The following is a 21897-nucleotide window of genomic DNA, read 5'->3' as shown; positions in this document are numbered from 1 at the left end:
CGCTGAGAGTCTAGACCAATGGGAGCGAAGAGAGCGCGACAGAAGGGCGGGAGAGAAAGTTTTGCGGGTCACTTTTTCCCGCGAAAACGAGCAGCGCCGTTCTTTCCGGAAGCGAGGGGAGTTTGTCCTTGGGCGGGGGGAAGCTCCAGGTTGCGGCTGCCAAGGCAGGTGAGGGGGACTGGCCGTGGCGGGGCCGGCGTTTCTTGAAGTATCGACCGGGGGGAGAGGGGGGGTGTTTGTAATGTTCAGAGGTCTTTGTGGGGAGTGGGGAGTCTGTCAGTGACCTATTAGCCCTGATGTGGGATTTGAAGAAGCGGTCTGAAGTGGGCTCCACTCCGTGGAATTGTAGAATAATACTGTCAAGTCCTTAGTTTAGCAGCAGCAGGGGTACAGCTAACCCTCTGGATTCACCCCCCCCCCCTCAAAAAATAAAAAGAGCCATCTACAACTCAATGCTAGGTGCTGGGAAGGGACAGCGGGTGATTTTTGTGCTTTGGGAACATCTGGAGCGATATATGAACACTTGGTCTGACATAGCAGACACTTGCTTAGGTTTGTTTATGGTTCTGTTAAAAACAGTGCACCAGGCATTGCCAAGGTACAGAGTGGGGAAAAAGTAAGACCACAAAAAGAGGGGAAAGGCCACAGAAGCGCTGGAAAGAAAAGTGGAAAAGCTGGTGTATGTTTTTTTTCCCTTAAATAGCAGGATTTGTCTCGTGTTGGTGATGGGTTGGGCAAATTGGATATGTGTATCCAGTTGTACTTTCTCTGATCCTGGCTCATCTTAAGTCTTAAGGAATACCTGTGTCTGTTTTGCTACTCCTGTCTTTTGCTTCTACCCAGTGAGTCACCATGTCTGGCTTTGACGACCCTGGCATCTTCTACAGTGACAGCTTTGGTGGAGAGCCTGCAGCAGATGAAGGGCAAATCCGAAAGTCCCAACTGCAAAAGCGTTTCAAAGAGTTCCTCAGACAATACCGGGTGGGAACTGACCGGACTGGCTTCATTTTCAAATACAGGTGCCCTTTCTCCATTGAAAATGCCCCCCCCTTAGCATTTTATTTATTGAAACTGCTTCTCTGCCACTTTTCTGTCCTACATTCCAAGCAGCTTTGTCATACTTCATGACCTTATGACACTCATTCAGATGACCAGGTACACTTATCATGCTGTCAGCCAGCATGTACTTCTCTGCCTTACACTGAGGCAGGTCATTGGTCTGTCTAGTTCAGTATTATGGGAGCAGCTTTTCAAGATGTTTCCCAGTGCCTGTTTTTGGAGATGGGATTTATGCTAGATGGAATTTATTTATTCATTCATTCGATTTACACTTACTGTGACATCTCAGAACCTGGAACATCCTGCATGCAAGTGTATGCTTTATCTCTGAGCTACAGTCCTTCTAATACGTTATGTGTATTTTATTAATGTCAATTGTAGCACAGCTATTTGTTTGCTAAGTCTCAAGGTGGATCACAAAAGTAGCAATTCAGTCATAAATCCAAATAAATAAATAAATAAAATATAGTGTAAGACTTCCAATTAACAATGCAACAGAGCTAAGATTACAGAACAGGGAAGAAATGCAAAGAACTTTAAAATTTTATTTGCCTATTTTTATTTGCCTATTTTTAATTTTTATTTTTAATAAATGATTTTTATTTGCCTATCTTTCATCTGCAAGTGGGACCCCAAGGTGGCTGACAATAAAAAATTTAAATCAACTCCAGTATATAATGCACAACACCAAACATTTCACGTGACACGGATGAGGTGTGTCATAGTCCTTTCCCCCCCTAGACAAAAATATAGAAGGAATGCTGAGCCCTTGGTCTTCCTTATCTCTGGCTTTCTCCCCACTCTTGTCCTGGGTAATGTTTGCAGGGGGGGTATTGCTGGGAAGACAAATACAGTGCTATTCATACTTACCTCTGTAGGCAAGGACATCAAAGCTGAACCTCATGAGATGGCTTCAAGCACCCAGAAGGGGAGTCCATGAGTGAAAACAATCCCTAATTGTTGACCCAGAGTATTCACAATGGTGGAGTTCTTTTTTAATCCCTTCAAATTGGATGCAGAAGCCAACTTGAAGCCAGTGAAAATGTTTCAGAATGAAGGCAACAAGCTGTTTGCACTAAAGGAGTGGGTGCCTTCTGGACCTGTAGAAGTTTCTGAATATTTTTCCCCAGACAGCTCCATGCTGGACACCCTGCAGCAGCCCAAATGGGACACTGCTTGACTCACTGTCTTTCCACTATGTGTCCCCAACCTTCTGCTGATTATAAATAGCCCTTCAGAAATCTGCCACAACCACAACAGAGAACTGGCTTAGGCATGAAAATGCCTTAATACAGCAAGTGGGTTATAAAGGCAGAAGACAAGTCTGTAAAAGGAAAGGGAGGCATGAACTGTTGCCGTGCATGACAGTGATGCCTTGGGTGTTGCTCTCTTGCTTTTCTTCTCCCCCTTGCTCATCTGTCCCCCTTTCCTCGCTGTGTTTCAGAGATGAGCTCAAGCGTCATTACAACTTGGGGGAGTACTGGATTGAGGTGGAGATGGAGGACTTGGCAAGCTTTGATGAAGACCTGGCAGACCACTTGTACAAGCAGCCTGCAGAGAACCTGCAGCTGGTATGTATTCCCTAGGGTGAGGTGTTAACTGGTCCATTTGGGGAGGGGGGTCAGTGATGGCTTCTGATGGCTTCAGTTGTGTCCTTCCCTCCCCAGCTAGAGGAAGCGGCAAAAGAGGTAGCTGATGAAGTAACACGTCCCCGTCCGGAAGGAGAGGAGACCCTTCAAGACATCCAAGTCATGTTGAAATCAGATGCCAATTCATCCAACATCCGTAGCCTCAAGGTGAGCTGGATCCACTTAGGGAAAGGAGAGAAGGGGAGCAGCAACAGAGCACGTGGAAGGAATGTCTGGGGACCAATAGACCTGCTTCACAATAGTGAATGCACAGTTACAGTCCTGCAAAAACCTGCTCCTCCTTGTCCTCGTTTTACAGTGAAGTGCCCCTGTCCTACAGTGCAGGAAGTTTGGTGTTTGGTGTTAAGGCTTTCTGTTTTGGTTGGTGGTGGGTTAGCGTCTCCTCTGATGACTGTACTGGCATTGCTGTAAAGCGTCATGAGTGAAAACATCTCTAGTCTTCAAAAGAGATGGGGGGGGTGTTATCTAGGCAACCTCAGGTGCAGTAGGAGAAAATCAGATTGTCACTAAGCTACTGTTCTAAAAGAATACCTTAGTTCTCACTGGTATAAAGCTAGAATGAGGGGGGTGTTTATATATGCAGCCATGAGGCTTCATTCTGCTCAGTGTGGAGCGGGCTTCTTTGTGAAGTCCTCTCTACAGGAGACAGTGACTCAAGCTGTTCTCTGCTTCTCTTATCCACCTTAGCTTTTAAAAATAAGAAAGTCTCACAGGATCGGAAGGAAAAAAGACATCATGTCTTGTCTCCCTGTTTTCCCCCCTGCTGCACTGCTGTGTGTACTGGCTTAGAAGCAGACCCCCTTTGAGCTCATGAGAGCTTCTTTCTGCATTAATTTGTTCAGGATCACGTGCATGTAGCTTTCTGTTCCGTGCATCCAAATAATCCTGCCACGTGAGCTGTTGGGGCGCTTCTCTCTCTCCCTGTTTTTCCACTAGTACCCAGTCTGGTGTCTTCCTCTTAAACACTGTACAGTACATGGTGGGTCTGCAGGTGTCCCCTTTGCATTTGTGAAGCTGCCTTGCAGAATCGTCATGCCTGTGAACCCTGAGGGTTTTCTTTTTATGATGTGTAAGTCCAGGTCACTGGTTGGAGTAAATGAAGCCAACTGGCTCTTCTTGATGTAAATGTCTTGGGTCAGAGCACCAGTTGCTTCTGGGGCTCAGCAGCAGGGGACAGCTTTTGTCCTCCACGCTCTGCTTATTGACTTTCCCGGAGGACCTGGCTTCCCACTGCCTGAAGCTGGAAACTGGACTCGGTCGGCCATTGGTCTGATCTAACGGAGCCCTTCTCATACTTTGTTATTTTTTCTCTCCTTCCCGTTAGAAATTGAGAATGCCTCATTAAGAAAAATAACGTTGGGGTTGGGGGATGGCTTGCCTATGGCCCTGACTGCTTTGTCCGGGAGGGTGTCTTTCTGTAGTCCCTTTGCAGCTGTGATTTCCTCCTGTCCTGCAGTCTGACCAGATGTCGCACCTGGTGAAGATCCCTGGAATCATTATTGCTGCAACGCCGGTGAGGGCCAAAGCAACTAGGATTACCATCCAGTGCCGCACCTGCCGGAACACCATCCCCAACATTGCCTTGCGCCCCGGGCTGGAGGGATACTCCCTTCCGCGGAAGTGCAGCACGTAAGACAAGAAGCTCTGAGTTCCTTCCCCCCCCCCCTTTGTGGCTCATTCATCCCTTCTTTTGTTTGCCTTGTGTTCCTTAATTTGAATTGGGACTACAGGCCTGCACATTGCATACCCTTAAAATATCTTAGGCAACTCATGCAACTGTCACAGCCCATTTGAATAATGTCTTCAAACTAGGCTTGGTGGTGAGTTCTGCGGAACTCCCACCTTTGCAAAAGTACCGTTATCCTGTCCTCAAAGTCAAGGCCATGCAAAATCAAATCTCCCTTTAGTGCCTTTCTGTAGAATTCACTGAAATATAACATCTCCGAGGTACTTAGGCAACAAACAGCATCTAATGAAAAGGGGACCTGTTTGGTGTCCCCATCTGTACATCTTCAGATGAAGTGAGAGCAGTGGATCTAGCAGTGGCCTCTGCTTGGATGCTGCTGTCTTCCAGAATCCTGGGTGTGCAGGAGAGCTGATTCTTATTCAGTCTCCTTTTGGCAGTCATGCCTTTGCCAGTTTAGTAGTATTCTCAAAATTTGTATTCTGCCACCAGTGGCTAATAATAGAAAACATGCATGATAAAAATCACATTTTTAAAACTGTTAGTATCAACAAACAAAAACAACTAAAAAAACAGACTTAAAACACTTATAAAATGTATAGATTGCTATTGAAACATTGGTTAGAAAGAAAGGATCCCCGAGGGAATGCCAAACAAAACAAAGTCTTCGCCCACTGGCAGAAGACGATAACAGAAGGGGACAGACCAGTCTCCTTGGGGAGGCAGTTCTGGATCTGTGGTGCCATGATGAAGAAGGCCCTGTACTGGGTTTTCACTCATCTAGCTTCAGAAGGTGAGGGCCCCTGAAGCAGGGCCTCTGAAGATAACCATAGTTCATATGGGAATCTTTCAGTGTTGGTCAATCTACTGCCTTTTAGGTAATATAAGTGACACATTTTCCATTTTGGTAGCTAATCCAGGTTTAGGATTGCTATTTTCCAATTAAAAAACCATCCCTATAGATTTCTGGACTTGGACTTCGGAGCCTCCTTTTGCAGTCATGGGTGGTCTGGGGAAAGTTACTGTCCTCCCCCCTTATGTAAAATGGAACTTCTTGTGATTGACAGTACTGCATTGTTAAGAGGCTGTATCAGTCCCAGGTAGTAAAGCATTCTTCATGTTTAAGTAAGGTGCTGTGTTACCTGACTCCTGTCTCACCTGCATCCTCCTTTCTTCCCTTAGAGAGCAGCCTGCCCTAACCAAATGCCCTTTGGACCCGTACTTCATTGTTCCTGACAAATGCAAGTGTGTGGACTTCCAGACACTGAAACTCCAGGAGTCCCCAGACGCTGTCCCTCACGGGGAGATGCCCCGCCATATGCAGCTGTACTGTGACAGGTGGGGCCTCTCTAAGTGTCCTTCCTTAAGCTGGTTTTTCTTGTATTTACGAATGTGTCCACAGGAGCCTAGTCGAGTCACCTGGCGTTGGTTCAGGCACTGCTTGTTTGGCTCTGGGAATTCAGTCGGAGTAAAGAAACCAAACTTGAGCTTTGGCAGCTCTTCTTCTAGAAGTTGCTTTTCTGATCTATGGTGGCTCTTTGCAGGCTCTTTGCAGTTGCCAGTGAACTCATCCTGAGCCAGCATGTCCCTGGGGACATGTGAAGTAAGAGGTTAGCTGAAATTCAGTGGGGGGGGGGGGTGGCTGTTTCGAATTAAGAGTGGCTGTTTCGAATCTGGTGAGCTGGGTTTGATTTGCCTCGGCTCCACATGCAACCAGCTGGGTGATGTTAGGCTAGTCACAGTCCTAATAGAGCTGTTCTCGCAGAACAGTTGTCAGAGCTCTCTCAGCCCCACCTAAGCTGCTTTGATATTCTTTCTGGTAATGAAAAGCAGGGTATAAAAGCCAACATCTTTTTGTCCTGATGGTTTCGGCATACTGTCAGTGGCAATTTAATGTGCTTCAAGTGAAATGGAAAGGAATCAGACCACCATCTTTTAGTCAAATTCCCTGCTAGTAGTAGAAAATCTGTTGTTGTTTTGTTTTTTTTACCATGCTTTTCGCTACCTGAAGGAGTCCCAAAGCAGCTTAGAAACACCTTTCCCTTTCTCTCCCCACAACAGACACCTTGCGAGAAGGGTGGGGCTGAGAAGAGCTCTAAGAGAACTGTTCTTCGAAGAGCTCTAAGAGAACTGATCTGTGAGAGCAGCTCTAAGAGAACTGCAACTAGCCTAAGGTCACCCAGCTGGCTGCATGTGGGAGAGTGGGGAATCAAACCCCGTTCTCTAGATTAGAGTCTGCTGCTCTTAACCACTGCACCATTCCAGCAAGGTCACCTGCCCACAAGGTTAGGAAGGCTGCAGTCACCTCTTGCATTTCTTTCTGTTCAAGTTGGAAGCTGTCCTTGTTTTCTGTCTGCTGTCCCACTTCTACAGAACGTACGGCTTGCATCTTAGGAGTCCTTAGCTTGGGAGGACGTGAAGGGGGAACGTCATTTCTTTCATCTCCCCCCCCCTTTCCTTCCTAACTGTTAACATGATTCCTCTTCTAGGTATTTATGTGACAAGGTTGTCCCTGGGAACAGGGTCACTATCATGGGCATCTATTCCATCAAGAAAGTTGGCAAGTCGAAGAACAAAGGCCGGGACAACGTTGGTGTGGGGATCCGAATCTCCTACATCCGTGTGGTGGGAATCCAAGTAGACACCGAAGGCTCAGGTAGAACTATTCCTAGAAAGATTTGGTCCTCGTTTCAGTGATTGTCATGCAGCATTCATTTTAACCTCTACCCCCTGCTGAGGTGTGCCAAGCGAGGTCTCCATCAGCACAAGACTGTCTGCTATGACTAGCAGTGACTCTCCAGTGTCTTATTCAGAGGGGCAGGTCAAATCTTTGCCAAAATTGCCTGCCTGAGGTCTTCTGCACACGATTTCCTGGGCTTTTATGGGACATCTGGTAGGCCACTGTGGGAGATGGATAATGGGCATCTAGTAGGCCTCTTACAGAGAAGTGAGCAACTTGGGAACAGGAGAAAGTTGTTTGGAAAACTCCCATTTGCTTATGTCCTGGAGCACAGGAGTCCAACACCACACCCACCTCCCTCTTTTATGGAAGCAGAAACGCAGATAAGCTTAAAGACAGAGTCATTATTCAGAAGCGTTGTTGGCTTTATTTAGAGAACCCTCCTGGTAAATAGGAAGATGAAGAATTATTACCTGCTTCTTGCAGGCATTTATCTCCCATTATATTGCCAAATTACCTAAGTCAGCTTTCCAGGTTACACAGCTGTTTGTTTCATGGAGCATAAAATGTGTAACACCTGCTTATTTGGAGCATCTGTACAACTATTTGTATTTAACCAGTGACTCCAACTTCCATATTGAACGTGAGGGCTTTCGCTGATGAACAAAGATCTTTTTGTAGTGGGGGGAAGGGGCAACTTGAACTGGTGAATTCTCAGCACCTGTACTGAGCTGATTTGTCCTTTAGAACAGGGGTAGTCAACTTGTGGTCCTCCAGATGTCCATGGACAACAATTCCCATGAGCCCCTGCCAACGTTTGCTGGCAGGGGCTCATGGGAATTGTAGTCCATTAACATCTGGAAGACCACAGGTTGACTACCCGTGCTTTAGAACCTAGCACAGGGCAGGGAATCTCTTGAAATGACAGCCACAGCCCAGAGCAATTATGTTAAAAAACACAGTCACCTTGGAAGTGTGAACAACGGCAGTCATATTAGTCACACTGCAGCTTCTGCTGAATTAAAATCGAGCATTTGCGCTCTCAGCCTCTCCAGAGCTTCTGTATCTAAGCGTTCAAAAAACATTCCAACAGTTGATATGTAATATCCAAAGCGAGTAGCCATGTTAGGTTGCCGCAGCAAAATAACACAGGAGTCCAGTGGGGCATTAATAACAAACAACATTTATTCCAGCATATACACTTTGCTGAGTCAGAGCTCCCTTCATCAGATGCAATGAAGTGTAAATTTGTCAGGCCAGTTTATATACATGACAGGAGGGGGGGCAGGCAGGGTCACAAAGAATGGATATGAGATGTGTGAAAAGAAGAAGACTTGGTTCCTATATGCCACTTTTCTCTACCAGAAGGAGTCTCAAAACAGTTAACAATCACTTTCCCTTTCCTCTCCCCACAACAGACACCCTGTGAGGTAGGTGTGGCTGAGAGAGCCCTGATATCACTGCTTGGTCGGAACAGCTTTATCAGTGCTGTGGCGAGCCCAAGGTCACCCAGCTGGCTGCATTTGGAGGAGGAGCTGGGAATCAAACCCGGCTGGGCAGATTAGAAGTCTGCACTCCTAATCACTACACGTAATGCAGATGTAATGAGCTAGGTGTATACATCAGGAAGCTGCAGGTGTATTACTGAGGTAATGGATGGGAACAGATACATAATGCAAGCAGATGTGACATCACAGCAGTGCTGAAAATTCTTAAAAACTAGCATTTCCCCTCCCCTCCTTGTGACAGCAAGTCCTAACCATTCCCACTTTTGGAATCTCTTCTGCCTCTAGGCCGCAGCATCAGTGGCTCTGTAACTCCACAGGAAGAAGAGGAGTTTCGAAGTCTTGCTTCTGTGCCTAACATTTACGAGATGATTTCCAGGAGCATCGCACCGTCTATCTATGGCAGTACCGATATCAAGAAAGCTATTGCCTGCATGCTGTTCGGGGGCTCCCGAAAGAGGTATGAGAGGCACTGAGCAAGGAGGGAATGGGAGGCAGCGAAGTAGAACACCTGTCTGGAGAGCCTGCTTGCTGTAGGGATTAAGAACGTGGCCTCTAAGAACGTGGAGAACTGAGTGATTCCCAGTGACCTTGGGCTAGTCACAGTCCTATTAGAACTTTCCTTGCAGAGCAGTTCTGTCAGATCTCCCTCAGCCTCACCTGTCTCCCAGGGTGTCTGCTGTGGGGAGAAGAAAGGAAGCCTACTGTAAGCCACTTTGAAATTCTTTTGGGTATTGAAAAGCAGGGAACAAAAATCCAACTCTTCCTCATTTTGCGGGAGAGAGCCTGCTCAGGCAGGTAATTTAGAGTGAAGTCCTGTTTGCACTTACACCGTAGATTTAGAGCAGTGGATTTAAGTGAACTCAGATGGTGAACTTTTTGCCTTCAGTGCATGCCGTGATCACCAGGGTGTGTACTGAAAGGAAATGGCTGTCAGTCCTGCTTAATCCTGTAATTGTTTGGTGTTGGGGTTTTTTTGCTTAGTTGATAGAATGTTAACGGCTTAATGGATTACATTTGCATGTGAAAGAAATTGCTCTGAAGGATCAGCAGCATGCTTTGATTTCTAAGTGTGTGTGGAAGAGGCATTCTGTCGAGAAGACCCAGGCCTCTTCCAGAGAAGGTCTCTGCCACTCATAGCACCAGAGGTCATTGCTGGCCAATCAGTGGGAGGCGTCTTCATCACAATACTCTTTTTAGATTAGCCCGCTAAACTGGCTAGCAGTGCAAGCCTGTGCAGGCTTATCCCAGTGTAGACTCGTTGTAAACCCGAGGAGTGCTGCGTAGGATAGCACTGCAAATGCTGCTGCTCTGCTTATGCCGCTTCCTCCCTGACAGGAGAAGGGGATTGAGCACTGGCCTGGCACTGCTGCTTCCCAATAGCCTGAAGCTTTTAACAGCTGCTTTTGGCAAAACGCCCATTCACAGCCTTGCTAATGCTGAATAGCCCAGTGTCCTCACCTGCTGGCGTTCACAAGTTGGATGTTAACAGAGGAGGAAGTAGGACCCTTGTCCTCACAGTCCCAGGCTGCTCTCCCTCGCACCTAGCTCTCTCCAAGATATCTTGGCACCCTTTTGAGTGGCGTGGCTTTGGTAATGAGCAAATCACATCCTTCCCTTTCTTTGACTTGCTCTCCAGGCTTCCCGATGGATTGACCCGCCGAGGAGACATTAACCTGCTCATGCTGGGAGACCCTGGCACAGCCAAGTCTCAGCTCCTGAAGTTTGTGGAAAGATGCTCACCCATTGGAGTAAGTGCCTGTGAAGGCAAGTGGCTGGCCACCACCTGGGATTCTTTCCCCCTCTTATAGAAGGAGTCAGGCTTTTTTGGGGGGGGGGGAGGGGGGATTTGCTGCATGGATATGGCCAGCAACAGGGCGACCCCGCAGAAAGGGCCAAGCAAGGTCCCAAGGTTGAGAACCACTGGTACAGGGTGACCACAGCAGGAGGCAAACTGAATATTGCTGACCCCTTCTTCGTGAGTTCTGCTTCAGCTGCTGAGCAGGCCAAGTACAAGTAGCTTTGTCAAAACCACTTTCTTGGCTGGCCCGTGAAATGTAACCTGCCCCCCTGTTCCCGTTCTTTCCCCTTTCAGGTGTACACTTCTGGGAAAGGCAGCAGTGCAGCTGGCCTGACTGCCTCGGTGATCAGAGACCCATCTTCGCGCAGTTTCTTCATGGAAGGAGGAGCTATGGTCTTGGCCGACGGGGGCGTGGTTTGCATTGATGAGTTTGACAAGGTAGTGTGGCTGAGTTGCAAAAGTGAAGATCCTCTTCCCTATTAGGCTAAGGGACAGCTGGACATTCTCATGATTGGAGAAGAGCAGTATATTGACAGAGTGTCAAGATAAACAGGAGTGTTAGGTACCATAGCTGAACCGGGATGAGTGCTTTCATGGTAATGATTGACTCAGTGAACTGTTAGCAGAGAGGCTACAATTCACGGAAGGAGCATCTTCTTTGTCTGCAGATTCAGTCCTTGGCCTCCTCAGGTAAAAGGATGAGGTAGTGGGCTCTTCCCGGGAAGCTTTGGCCGGTTGGCACTGAACTTGATAGACCAATGCTCTAAATCATTATATGGCAGCTTCATTACATAGTCAGAGAAGAAAGATAGTTAAGGATCCATGGGCTGAATACCAAGTTAGCAAGGTTAATTCCATTTTGTTCAGGATGTGACATAATTGCATTTGTAAACAAGTTTTTAAGTACAGCATGGAGAGGACAACTTCTTTGGCTTGTGCCTCCACGGACCGCTTCCACCTGCTATCTGGCTGTACGGAGGGGTGAGATGATGAGGCCTCCTCCTTCAGCCTACCCTGGGTCCTTTTGGCCCCTCGCTGCCGGAACTCTCCCTTTCATAGTCTACCATGATGAGATTGAGCATCAGTGCCACTGGATAATGCATAGGCCTACAGTTTCCAGCCCTAGTGGTGTAATGGGTAAAGAACATTGGACTCTAATCTGAAGAACTGGGTTTCCTTATCCACATGCAGCCAGCTGGGTGACCTTAGACTAGTCACAGAACTTTTCTTGCAGAGCAGTTCTCTCAGAGCTCTCTCAGCCCCAGCTACTTTATAGGGGGTCCATTGTGGGGAAGGGAAAGCCACTTTGGGACTCCTTCAGGTCCCAAAAATGGAGTATTAAAAAAACAACCTTTATTTTATTAAAACAATTTAGAGGAGAATGGCTAATAGCTCAGTGTTCTCCACTGCATTCTGTTGATCATCAGTCTCACAGGTGTTCCAGATATCGGAGAATGCTGTGTGTGAGGGGCTTATTTGGTATTGCATGGCTGCAGGGTTTGAGGTTTTTTAAGCAGGTGGATCAGCATTCTGCACCAGTTCCCTGTGTCTGAGAAAACAAACCTTGTTTCATCTTCATGCCCGGTTTCCCCATGTGAAATCTAGTTCTCTGACACTTGGATTTGTTTTTTCTTCCTCTTTTAACAGATGCGGGAGGATGATAGAGTAGCTATCCATGAAGCTATGGAGCAGCAGACCATCTCCATAGCCAAGGTGAGCTCTTGAATTGGACTTACTGCTTCCTTGTGTGAGTATTTCTAGTGTTTAGAACAAACTCTCTGGTTTCTGATTTGTGCTGACAGTGGAAGCCTGTTCCATTGAGGAACTGCTCTAACTTTCAGGAACATCTTCTGAAAGTTTAGCCGAAAATTCTTTTGAATTAATTTTAACCCATTGGTTCTGGTCTGACCCTCTGGGGCAACAGAAACAACTCTGCTCCATCTTCTCTGTGACAGCCCTTCAAGTATTTGAAGATGGCTATCATATCACCTCTTAGTTGTCTTCTCTCCAGGCTAAACAAACCAAACTCTCTCAAGTTCCTAACATTGTCCCTATTTTAAGATGAAGCTTGTTCAGTTGGAGGAGGGCTTCTTGGACTGGAACTTCCTCATGCCCAAGTGGCTCTCCCTTGCATGTAGAGAGGCACGGCAGGTTTCCAAAAATGGTTCTGAGCATCATGTAGTTTTATTCCGCGGCCCCAGTCTCCATAGAACAAGAGTTCAGAAAAGGTTTCACGTGCCAGATACTAGCCTCGCATGTCTTGCTATCCATTCATGCTCCTCCTGACATGAACATTTTCTCACCCTGGTGCTCATGTAGGCTGGCATCACAACCACCCTCAACTCTCGCTGCTCCGTGTTGGCAGCTGCCAACTCTGTCTTTGGGCGCTGGGATGAAACAAAAGGCGATGAGAACATTGACTTCATGCCTACTATCCTGTCCCGATTTGACATGATCTTCATCGTCAAGGATGAGCACAACGAGGAGAGAGACATGGTAGGTTGGCTGAGCAGCTCAGTGTGGAAGGGAGAGATCAGGGTGCTACAGGACAAGTGGACTGGCCAATAATGGCAAAGGCAAGACCGTGCTCTGCCTCCAGCTCAGTAACTTAAGTAGTTTGAATTCAGTGGTACTTTTAAGACAAACATCATTTTGTTCTTTATTATTTATTTATATATTTATTAGATTTTTAGCCTGCCACTCTCTAGAAACTCGTGGCAGGGTACAATATATAAAAATCCCCAGAAATTTATTCAAGGTATAAGGTTTTGTGTGCATTCACACTTCCTCAGACACAATGAAATGGGAATTACCAGTTCATACATATAAGTAGAGAGTGAGAGTAAATTAGGATACAGTATAATGAAGATGTATAACAGGCTTTCTCAACCAGGGTTTCGTGAAGCCCTGGGATTTCTTGATGGCCCTGGAAGGGTTTCCCAAATGGGTGGGAGTTAATTAATTTTTAATATATTTTCTAAAATTGTTAAACATTTATTGGGTGGTAGGACCATATATGGTCATGTGAACCTACCCACCCCTTTCCAAAATGGCCAAGGATGGGCCTGGAGTGGGTGGGAAGATGAGGGGTCCCGGGTGGTTGTGTATGCAGCTATTATTATTATTATTATTATTATTATTATTATTATTATTAGATTTATTCCCCGCCACTCCCTTGCGGCTCGTGGCAGGTTACAACATCCTAAAATCTCCGTTAAAAACCCCATTAAAACAATAATAACATTCCCAGCATTACCAAACATGGCAAGATCGGCAACTCAACTCCCCCTCTCCCACTACTGGCGGGTGGAGAGGAGGTCCTGATGATGTTTACTTCAGGTCCTGATGGTGTTTACTTCAGGTCCTAATCCCAAATCCCAGGGGGGGGGGCATAGGTCTATATTGTCAGCCTTTGCCTCAATCATAAACCTGGCGGAAGAGCTCCGTTTTGCAGGCCCTGTGGAACGATGAAAGATCCTGCAGGGCCTGCAGCTCTCCCGGGAGCTCATTCCACCAGGCGGGGGCCAGGACTGAAAAGGCCCTGGCCCTGATCAAGGCCAGGCATGCTTCCCTAGGGCCGGGAACGACCAGCAGATTTTCATCCGCAGAGCGCAAGGCCCTGCAAGGGGCATAGGGCGATAGGTGGTCCCTCAGGTATGCTTCCTAACCGTATTCTGTTCAGTTGCGCCATTTCTGGGGTTTCTCAAAAGTTGAAAATGTTTCAAGGGTTTCTCAATGGTAAAAGAGTTGAGAAAGGGTGATATATAATGAATCTGTCAAAATAAGGAAAATGTGCTCAAACCTCTGTAAGGTAGAATGTAATGTAAATATGAATATTAATATTTATTAAACTTGAAAACCCAAGGCTTAAAATATACTCTCATTAAAATCCAAGTGTACATTCACACTAATGCCTCCACTGACCAATTTCTGAAGTCACATTCACTGGATCTTCTTCAGTTATCCACAAATTGTTTTGTTTTGGACTATATAGTATAGTATGCAAATGTTACATTCCATTCTGCTCCATGTTAGATTTAATGTGGTATGACGTAAATTCACCACCATTATCTGTAAGTTTTGCTTGAGGTTTCCTTCTGAATTGATTTTTAATTCTTGCAACAAAGTTCTTCCATTACTCTGCAGTTTCTGCTTTGTCTTTTAAAAGATAAGTTATGCCATATCTCGAAAAATCATCAATGTATGTTAATATATATCTATTATGTCCACAAGACATTGGTTGAATTGGACCACAGATGTCTGAATAAGTAGGGATATTAGGTACAAATACATTTGTATGTATTTCTACTCTCCTGACAGACCCTGGCTAAACACGTGATGTCACTGCATGTGAATGCCCTGACGCAGACCCAGGCCGTGGAGGGAGAGATTGAGCTGAACAAGCTGAAGAAGCTGATTGCCTACTGCCGAGCGTGAGTCCTTTTGGAGATGGTGGGGATGGTGGCATAGCAAAGATCTCAGAATTCAGGCAGCAAGCCGTTCTGTAGCCTGAGGGCCAGATGTGATGCACTATGCAGTTTTATCAGCTCTTCTCCTGACTGATTTTAGCGGGAACCGAAAGTAGGCACAGGAAGTTGAGATTGCAAGCAGGAAAAAGAGTTGTGTCCCTGCTGTACCACTCTTGAACATATGAAGCTGCTTTATACTGAGTCAGACCTCTGGTCCATCAAGGAGAGTACTGCCTGCTCTGACTGGCAGCAGCTCTGCAGGGTCTCCATCAGAAGTATTTCCCAGCATCTACTCCCAGCATGCAAAGCAGTATTAAGCCTCTTCCTTCTGGCTACTTTGATTAGGTTTATATGCTGCCCTTCCCAGAATCACAGAATCATAGAGTTGGAAGGGGCCATCCAGGCCATCTAGTCCAACCCCCTGCTCAACGCAGGATCAGCTCAAACATTCCCGACATTGGGCTCAGGGCAGTTCATAAAAATCATCCAATTAAAACATACCCAGTATAATTTATAGTTTAAAATGTCCACAGCTATCACTAATTAAAATGATAAAACATCTAAAGCCTTCTTCTAACATTCCATCTTTGAAGATAGTTCTACATTCAACATTAAATTCCCACACACACCCATTGCTTTTAATCTTGCAACAAAAATGATAACTTCCACCATCTTTCCTTCCTGCAGAAGGGAAAGCCCAGTGCCTACAGGCTATGCGAGATTTGGGATAGATAAAGGTAATCCCCCTCCACCTCAGTTCTTCTGCTGGAAGCTCCCAATTTCCCAAGGCCACTTTTGGTTTAAAATGAAAGAAATCAGAGGGAAGATGAACACAGCTGAGTGCCGTGCTTGGTTTCAGGCTTCCTAACAATTGTCTGGTGGGGATTTGCAGTGGTACTTGTTCTTGAGACAATTATCAGTTGCAGAATTCTATCAAGAAACAAATGGGGACGGGGGGGGGGGGGGGCTTGCACTCATGCTGGTAACAACTAGAAAGGAGACAATGAAGGGGAAAGCAGGTGGCTCCATCTGCTGTGAAAACCAATAGTGCCAACGCTTATAAGGTTACACTTGCAGGAGAGGGATCGCTTTTCACAGCCGATGGAAACACCAGTGTTTGTTAGAGCTTTGGGCCTTCAGAACTGCTTGGAGAATGACGTGGTCTTTGCAACTTGGCAACATGCTATCAAAGATCCTTGTCTCTCCAGGTGGAAGAGCCTAATCCCTTGGAGGAAAATGGAAATTATGTTTGCAAGCTTTTCATTATTAAGTGTCTGTTTTCAAGCTTGCTCTTTGGCCTCCCTCAGAGCAGCACCACAGACCGCAGATGGGGTGGTTTATTTGGTTATTTTGTTGTTGTTGGTATAACAGAAGTAACAGTTATCTGTGAGACTTTGCTGGCTGATTGTATCTGCGGATAGGAATTAGTCCAGATTTTAGTGAAATTCTACTAACGGAATGCCTTTATACACCTTTTGGTTACAACACCCAAGGCAGTTTACACTCTAACAGGGGTAGTCAACCTGTGGTCCTCCAGATGTTCATGGACTACAAATGCTTGCAGGGGCTCATGGGAATTGTAGTCCATGGACATCAGGAGGACCACAGGTTGACTACCCCTGCTCTAACAGACAAATCAATAAATGATGGGAAGTGTCTCAGCACTTTGGTGGTCCTTTCAGGAGCTGAGCTCTCTAGGCTAGGTTTCTTCCCACCACCCTTTAGGTGGTTCCTAGTTTGCCAATGTGAATGCTTCTCCCCACCCACCCCCTTTCTACAGCATGGGAGCCTATTGTAACACCTTAAACATTAACTGCAGTGTTTAAGTTATTTGGTCCATACCCAGCATGGGCAAGTTTATGACATGAACTCCTGTGAGATCGGGTCGTATTTTCGTAGATGTGCTCCAACTGGGAAGACCCATGGAATAAATCCATTTGCTGCCACCTTGGCTCCTTTCTATGCTTTAACCAAATGCATCCACTGTTCACTCTACAAAGTGTTGCTTTTCACAATCACCAACAGCAAAGCACAGCCCGGATTCTCCCAAAGGTTGGTGGGATATGGGTTTGCCAGTCAGTCAAACTGAGGACTGTGGTTCTGGCTACTGTGATTACTTCTTTGCTGTCAGTGATGCCACTGAAATGTTGCCCAAAAGCACGAAGCTGTTTCTCATCCATGGCTCATATGGATGCTGCAGATGTTCCATGTCTTACAAGATCTGTGGGGCATAGGAATCTCCAGTACCTGACTTTGCTGAGCTCTCCGATGCCTTCTCTAGGAAATGCGGCCCCCGTCTCTCTGCTGAGGCCGCGGAGAAGCTGAAGAACCGCTACATCTTGATGCGCAGTGGAGCCCGCCAGCATGAAAGGGAAAGCGACCATCGGTCCAACATTCCCATTACTGTCAGGTGAGGAGGGCAGTATGTAATCCTGGGCATGGATCAAAGATGACACTGCTGAAAGATTGTGAGGAAGCCCTATAGCAGTGGTTCTCAACCTTCCCTTTAATACAGTTCCTCATGTTGTGGTGACCCCCAACCATAAAATTATGCAAGGGTTCTTTCACAGAAATTAAACTGAAACTGACCAAAGGTGTGAAGATCCATTGTTCATGATTGTTTATAATAATTTGGTTATAAATTGGCGGGCGCCTTCAGGATGAATGCCAAAAGTGGCAGTGTTCCGTCCCCCGCCAAGCTGCTCGCCCTGCCATGACCCCTGTGAAAGGGTCGTTCAACCCCCAAAGGGGTCCCGACCCCCAGGTTGAGAACGGTTGCCCTATAGGCTCCTTTGTGTGTGTCTCAGGCAGCTTGCAGGTTCATCAAGACAGGGGTGTTGCTTTAGAACAACTGTGGCAGTGTTTAGAAGCTCTGGTCCAGTGGGAGGAGGTAGAAATCTCATGAGCAGTGTTTGACTGGCTGATTGTATTTGACCTGGCTCTTCAAGCAGAGAGATGCTCCAGAGCATTCTGTACCAGGGAGGGGAAGGTGCCACCCAAATAGGGTCCCCAAGGTGATGCCATAGATCCAAAGCCAGCTTAGCACCCTCCTTTCCAGCTGATGAACTCCTTGAAACAGGCAGCATCTGCCTCATGGCGGCTTTAGCGTTTCCCTGCGGCCCGCCTGTTCTTCTCTTTGCCGGAATGTTACTAAGAAAGGGCTTCCTGATTGGTGCCATGCAGGCAGCTGGAGGCCATTGTGCGGATTGCCGAGTCCCTCAGCAAAATGAAGCTGCAGCCTTTTGCCACGGAGGCAGATGTCGAGGAGGCCTTGCGACTCTTCCAGGTGTCCACGCTGGATGCTGCCATGTCGGGCAACCTCTCAGGTGAGGCCACTGAAGAACCAGTGCTCTCTTACTAAACGGATAGATGAATGGAGCGCAGGCTCCCCCCCCCCCCCCCCCGGATTTCAGATGGTTCTCGAGTATGATGAGGATCTGTGTGTTTATTTTTTGCATGAATGATAGACCAAGTGTGTAGGCGTTGGATCTTGGCAAACTAGGTGTAGTGAATAATTCTGAGCTCTGACTCTTGCCTCTCACATGAGCATCCTTTGTGACCTTGGACAAGCCACCGTCTCTCAGCCACCTTTGTGTGCTCCGTAGTAATGATCCTCCTGGCTTCCCTTACAAGAATAAGTGTTGAGACGGTGTATGTGCACCCTCTCAGATACGACACAGATGCACAGCACTGAGCAAAAACTGGTTCAGCTAGAGCAAATGTGAAGAGAGAGACCTTGCACTTACCAACTCCCCCTTTTCTGAGAGGTTGCCGCTCCCTGGGCAATGGCATGGTTCGCATGCATAAGCTCTTGGGTACAGTCCTCGGTTATCCCCATTTTAAGAATCTCATTCCTTTTTTTAAGGAGCTCCAGGCATTGTGTTGGGTTCTCCCTTGTGCCATTTTGTCCTCTGAACAGTAGATTAGGCCAGGAGACACTGGCTCAAGGTCACCCTGCAAGCTTCATGGCTGAGTAGAGATGTGGTCACAGATTTCCCCAGTTCCTGTCTAATACTCTAACCATTGCTGATTGTCAGTGCTGAGGGTGCCTCTCTTTTCACCCGAGACCCAGGAGAGTTTCTGCTAATCCAATTAGGAAATCTTGAACTTGGCTGGACCATGAGAACGCATGAAGTCCCCTTTTACAGAATCAGGAATCGAAGATACACAAAGATTGTCCAGTGCGAAAGTTACAATAATAATAATAACAATAAATTGGAACATAAAGCTGCACCACTAGAATTTCTTCATTTTCTTTAAATTCTGATGAACAGGTAGAAGACTTGCCAGAGTGCTCCCTGGTTTGATAAACACTTTCTGAAATAAATTTTTTTTTGCTTTTGCCACTATTTGCAGCCTTCTGCATTTTTTTGTTTGCGCATTTATTGTCAAGGACAGAGCAATTTGTATAGGCTCCTTTTGAAAGCTAGTTAAAAAGAATACTTGTCACTGAAGAAATGTATTTCTGAAAGCATTTATAGGATCGGTGAATGCCCCGGCAAGACTTCCACATGTTTACCAGACTTAGACTGAATCAGACCATGGATCCCTTGGAGTCAATATTGTCTACACAGACTGCCAGTGGCTTTCCAGGGTCTCAAACAGAGGTCTTTCACATCAGTTACTACCTGCTCCTGCTAACTGGAGATGCTGGGGATTGAATCTGCCAAGCAGATGCTCTGCCACTGAGCCACAGCCCTGAAGGGGGTCATTTACCTGGGAATGATTCTTGTATCAGGGAAGTTTGTTTTCATCTAGAAATGGCCTCGCTGGTTTTTGTTTTTTTGTTTTTTTTGGGGGGGGCGGGGGAGTTGTTTTCTTCCTAAAGCTTGTAGAGCTCTTATTTATTTATGTGGATAATTTCTGTGCTGTCTCTCCAGAGAACTAGCTAAAGGCAGCTAACAGAATAAAACATGATAATATGTAAACATGTAAAAAAGCTTTCAGAAATTCATGACCATTTACAAAAATCTCCAGCCAGAGCATTAAAGCAGCGTACGATGTTTAGCCGCCTAAAATAATGATGAAAGCACTCCTCAGGTTAAAAGCAGGCTGTAATAACAAGGTCTTTAGAATAGCAGCCCCCCTAATTTAAAAGCCTGGGTTAAAAACTCCAGCTTTTAAATTAGGGGGGCTGATATTTTTTAAAGACCTTGTTTTTACAGTCTGCTTTTTTAAAGGCTGCTTTACAGCCTTGTTTTTTTAAGGCTGTTTTGTCTGGCAAGCCTCAATGGGAAGGCCAGTCTGCTTCAGGGTAGCTTTTCACAGTGAAGGGCCACCAGTCAAGCAATGGGCCAGCCTTTGCAGGATAACTGGCAGGGTTTTTCCATATTCAGGGAAACTGCAGCTGCCCTTTTGGTGGCATTAGAGCCTGTTCCAATGAAAGCTAGGACTGCTTCAAGCATTGGAAAAAGCCCAGAAATGTTTGTCTCTAAATCTCAGCATCTCCCCTCTAGGAGTGGAAGGCTTCACTACCCCAGAGGACCAGGAGATGCTGTCCCGCGTTGAGAAACAGCTCAAGCGCCGCTTTGCCATAGGCTCCCAGGTGTCTGAGCACAGTATCATCCAGGATTTTGTCAAACAGGTAAGTTAGGAGGGCAGGGGGACATAGCGGTAAGCCTAAAGCAACACTTGCAAACCTCATGGCTCAGCAAGCCCAATGACCATGTGTGGCAGGTTGCCAGGGGCTGGACATTTTCCTGTAACGGGCGTCACTGACTCTCTCTTGCCCTCTTGCTTCTTCTCTCCCAGAAATACCCTGAGCATGCCATCTACAAGGTCCTGCAGCTCATGATGCGCCGTGGTGAGATCCAGCACCGCCTGCAGCGCAAGGTCCTTTTCCGCATCAAGTGAGCTGTGTCCCCCACTGGGCACCAAGGCACCGGGACTCCTCTCGAGTCACTTGCTTCCCACCCCCAGTTTCCTGCCATGAAGTTTGGCTGAGTGAAAAGGGAGAAGGACTTGCATCGCACTCCCCACCCCAACCCCCTTGCCCCTGTGTAGAAACTCTTCCCAGCACGGAGGTCGAGCGAGAGAGCAAGCTTGTTTCTGTTTGTGTGCCTGCTTGTTTCCACTTCCCCATTAAAGAGTCACCTTGCTGTTTTGCTGGAACATTCAAAGGCTTTTAGTTGCATTAAAAATATATATCTGTTTTGTAACAGGAGGCTGCTGTTTCACCATGGGTGGGGGAGGGAGGAGTGGGTGGTTGCACGTGCCGGGGAAATCTTAAACCGTCTTCGACTTGCCTCTGCTCCATCCTTCCGGTTACGTATTCAGGATTCGGGAACATCAGCCGTTAGGTGCAGTAAGGTACAGCTGATCCCAAGAGGCCTCCATTGAGGTCACGCATCTAGCCTCAAAGGTAAAAGAGTTTGTTTTCTAGACTGATCCCTTCTGGAGAAGTGTGAACTCCAAAGCCTTCTGGTAACCTGATGTTTGCATAAGGCAACAGATCAATAAGTAATTAGCTGGCAATTAGCAAAGTAATTGGTGTGTGTCTCTCCAGTGGTGGTGCCAGGAGAGCAAATGTGCTAGTGTTTATGGGATACTAAAGCTCTTCCTTGCTTTGGGGGGGGGGGAGTGTATTTCTAGATATCTGCCTTTGTTATGGCCTGAAGACAGTGTTGTGTCTGGGAATGCAGAAACATTGGCCTGGGGAGAGAGAGCTTTGCTATGATTCCTCAGGAGCTTCAGGCCAACTAGCGAATGTTTACATGTGCACACCTGATTTATGCAGTTTTCTTAAATGCCTGTCAGCTCCAGGATTATGGGGAAATAGTCTGAATGTGCCTGCATGGATGTCTCTTAAGATTCAAAATGTCCCCTTGTATTTTTTCTCAGAAGGAACTTATTGCTCTTTTATATGCTGCTTTCCCATGGGGATGCACAAAGTCTTAACCAGTAAGATAAACAACAAAGGCCATTTCTGGATGAGTTATCTGCCCCAAGTTCAATGTTTTTGATAATTTTGTTTTAACCCCCTGCTTCCCTTCAGCTTTGTGGTGCTTTCATGTACCTCTGGGGGTTTCCCCCTGCTTTTCTCTACTCTTT

At 46.5% G+C, this 21897-nt stretch overlaps 1 protein-coding gene across 3 annotated transcripts; it reads left to right on the top strand.

Annotated features, from left to right (window-relative positions):
• On the top strand, positions 1 to 21005 carry MCM5 (minichromosome maintenance complex component 5). 3 transcript variants are annotated; one of them, XM_077339655.1, is made up of 17 exons: positions 1 to 164; positions 844 to 1019; positions 2504 to 2630; positions 2727 to 2855; positions 4165 to 4337; positions 5575 to 5730; positions 6882 to 7048; positions 8866 to 9037; positions 10217 to 10328; positions 10673 to 10816; positions 12026 to 12091; positions 12698 to 12874; positions 14699 to 14811; positions 17129 to 17257; positions 18031 to 18173; positions 20304 to 20431; positions 20599 to 21005. In XM_077339655.1, the coding sequence occupies exons 2-17, from the start codon at positions 853 to 855 to the stop codon at positions 20698 to 20700; spliced, it is 2205 nt and encodes a 734-aa protein (XP_077195770.1). In that variant the 5' UTR covers positions 1 to 164; positions 844 to 852; the 3' UTR covers positions 20701 to 21005. The 3 variants fall into 3 exon arrangements, with proteins under 3 accessions (XP_077195770.1, XP_077195771.1, XP_077195772.1); XM_077339656.1 differs by having other exon boundaries at positions 27 to 168; XM_077339657.1 differs by having other exon boundaries at positions 48 to 168; positions 848 to 1019.
• Positions 21006 to 21897: the final 892 nt, after the last annotated feature.

The sequence above is a fragment of the Paroedura picta genome, chromosome 5 (genome assembly GCF_049243985.1).
Source record: "Paroedura picta isolate Pp20150507F chromosome 5, Ppicta_v3.0, whole genome shotgun sequence".
NCBI lineage: Eukaryota > Metazoa > Chordata > Lepidosauria > Squamata > Gekkonidae > Paroedura > Paroedura picta.
This window is presented reverse-complemented; position numbering and strand designations above follow the sequence as displayed.

What these genes read in the sequence shown, in the direction of transcription:
- MCM5 (XM_077339655.1), top strand. Translation starts at nt 853, where the DNA reads ATGTCTGGCTTTGACGACCCTGGCATCTTCTACAGTGACAGCTTTGGT. An exon ending in CTTCCGCGGAAGTGCAGCAC is followed by an intron (nt 4,338 to 5,574) that starts GTAAGACAAGAA and finishes TTCTTCCCTTAG; the next exon opens with AGAGCAGCCTGCCCTAACCA. An exon ending in ACAACGAGGAGAGAGACATG is followed by an intron (nt 12,875 to 14,698) that starts GTAGGTTGGCTG and finishes CTCTCCTGACAG; the next exon opens with ACCCTGGCTAAACACGTGAT.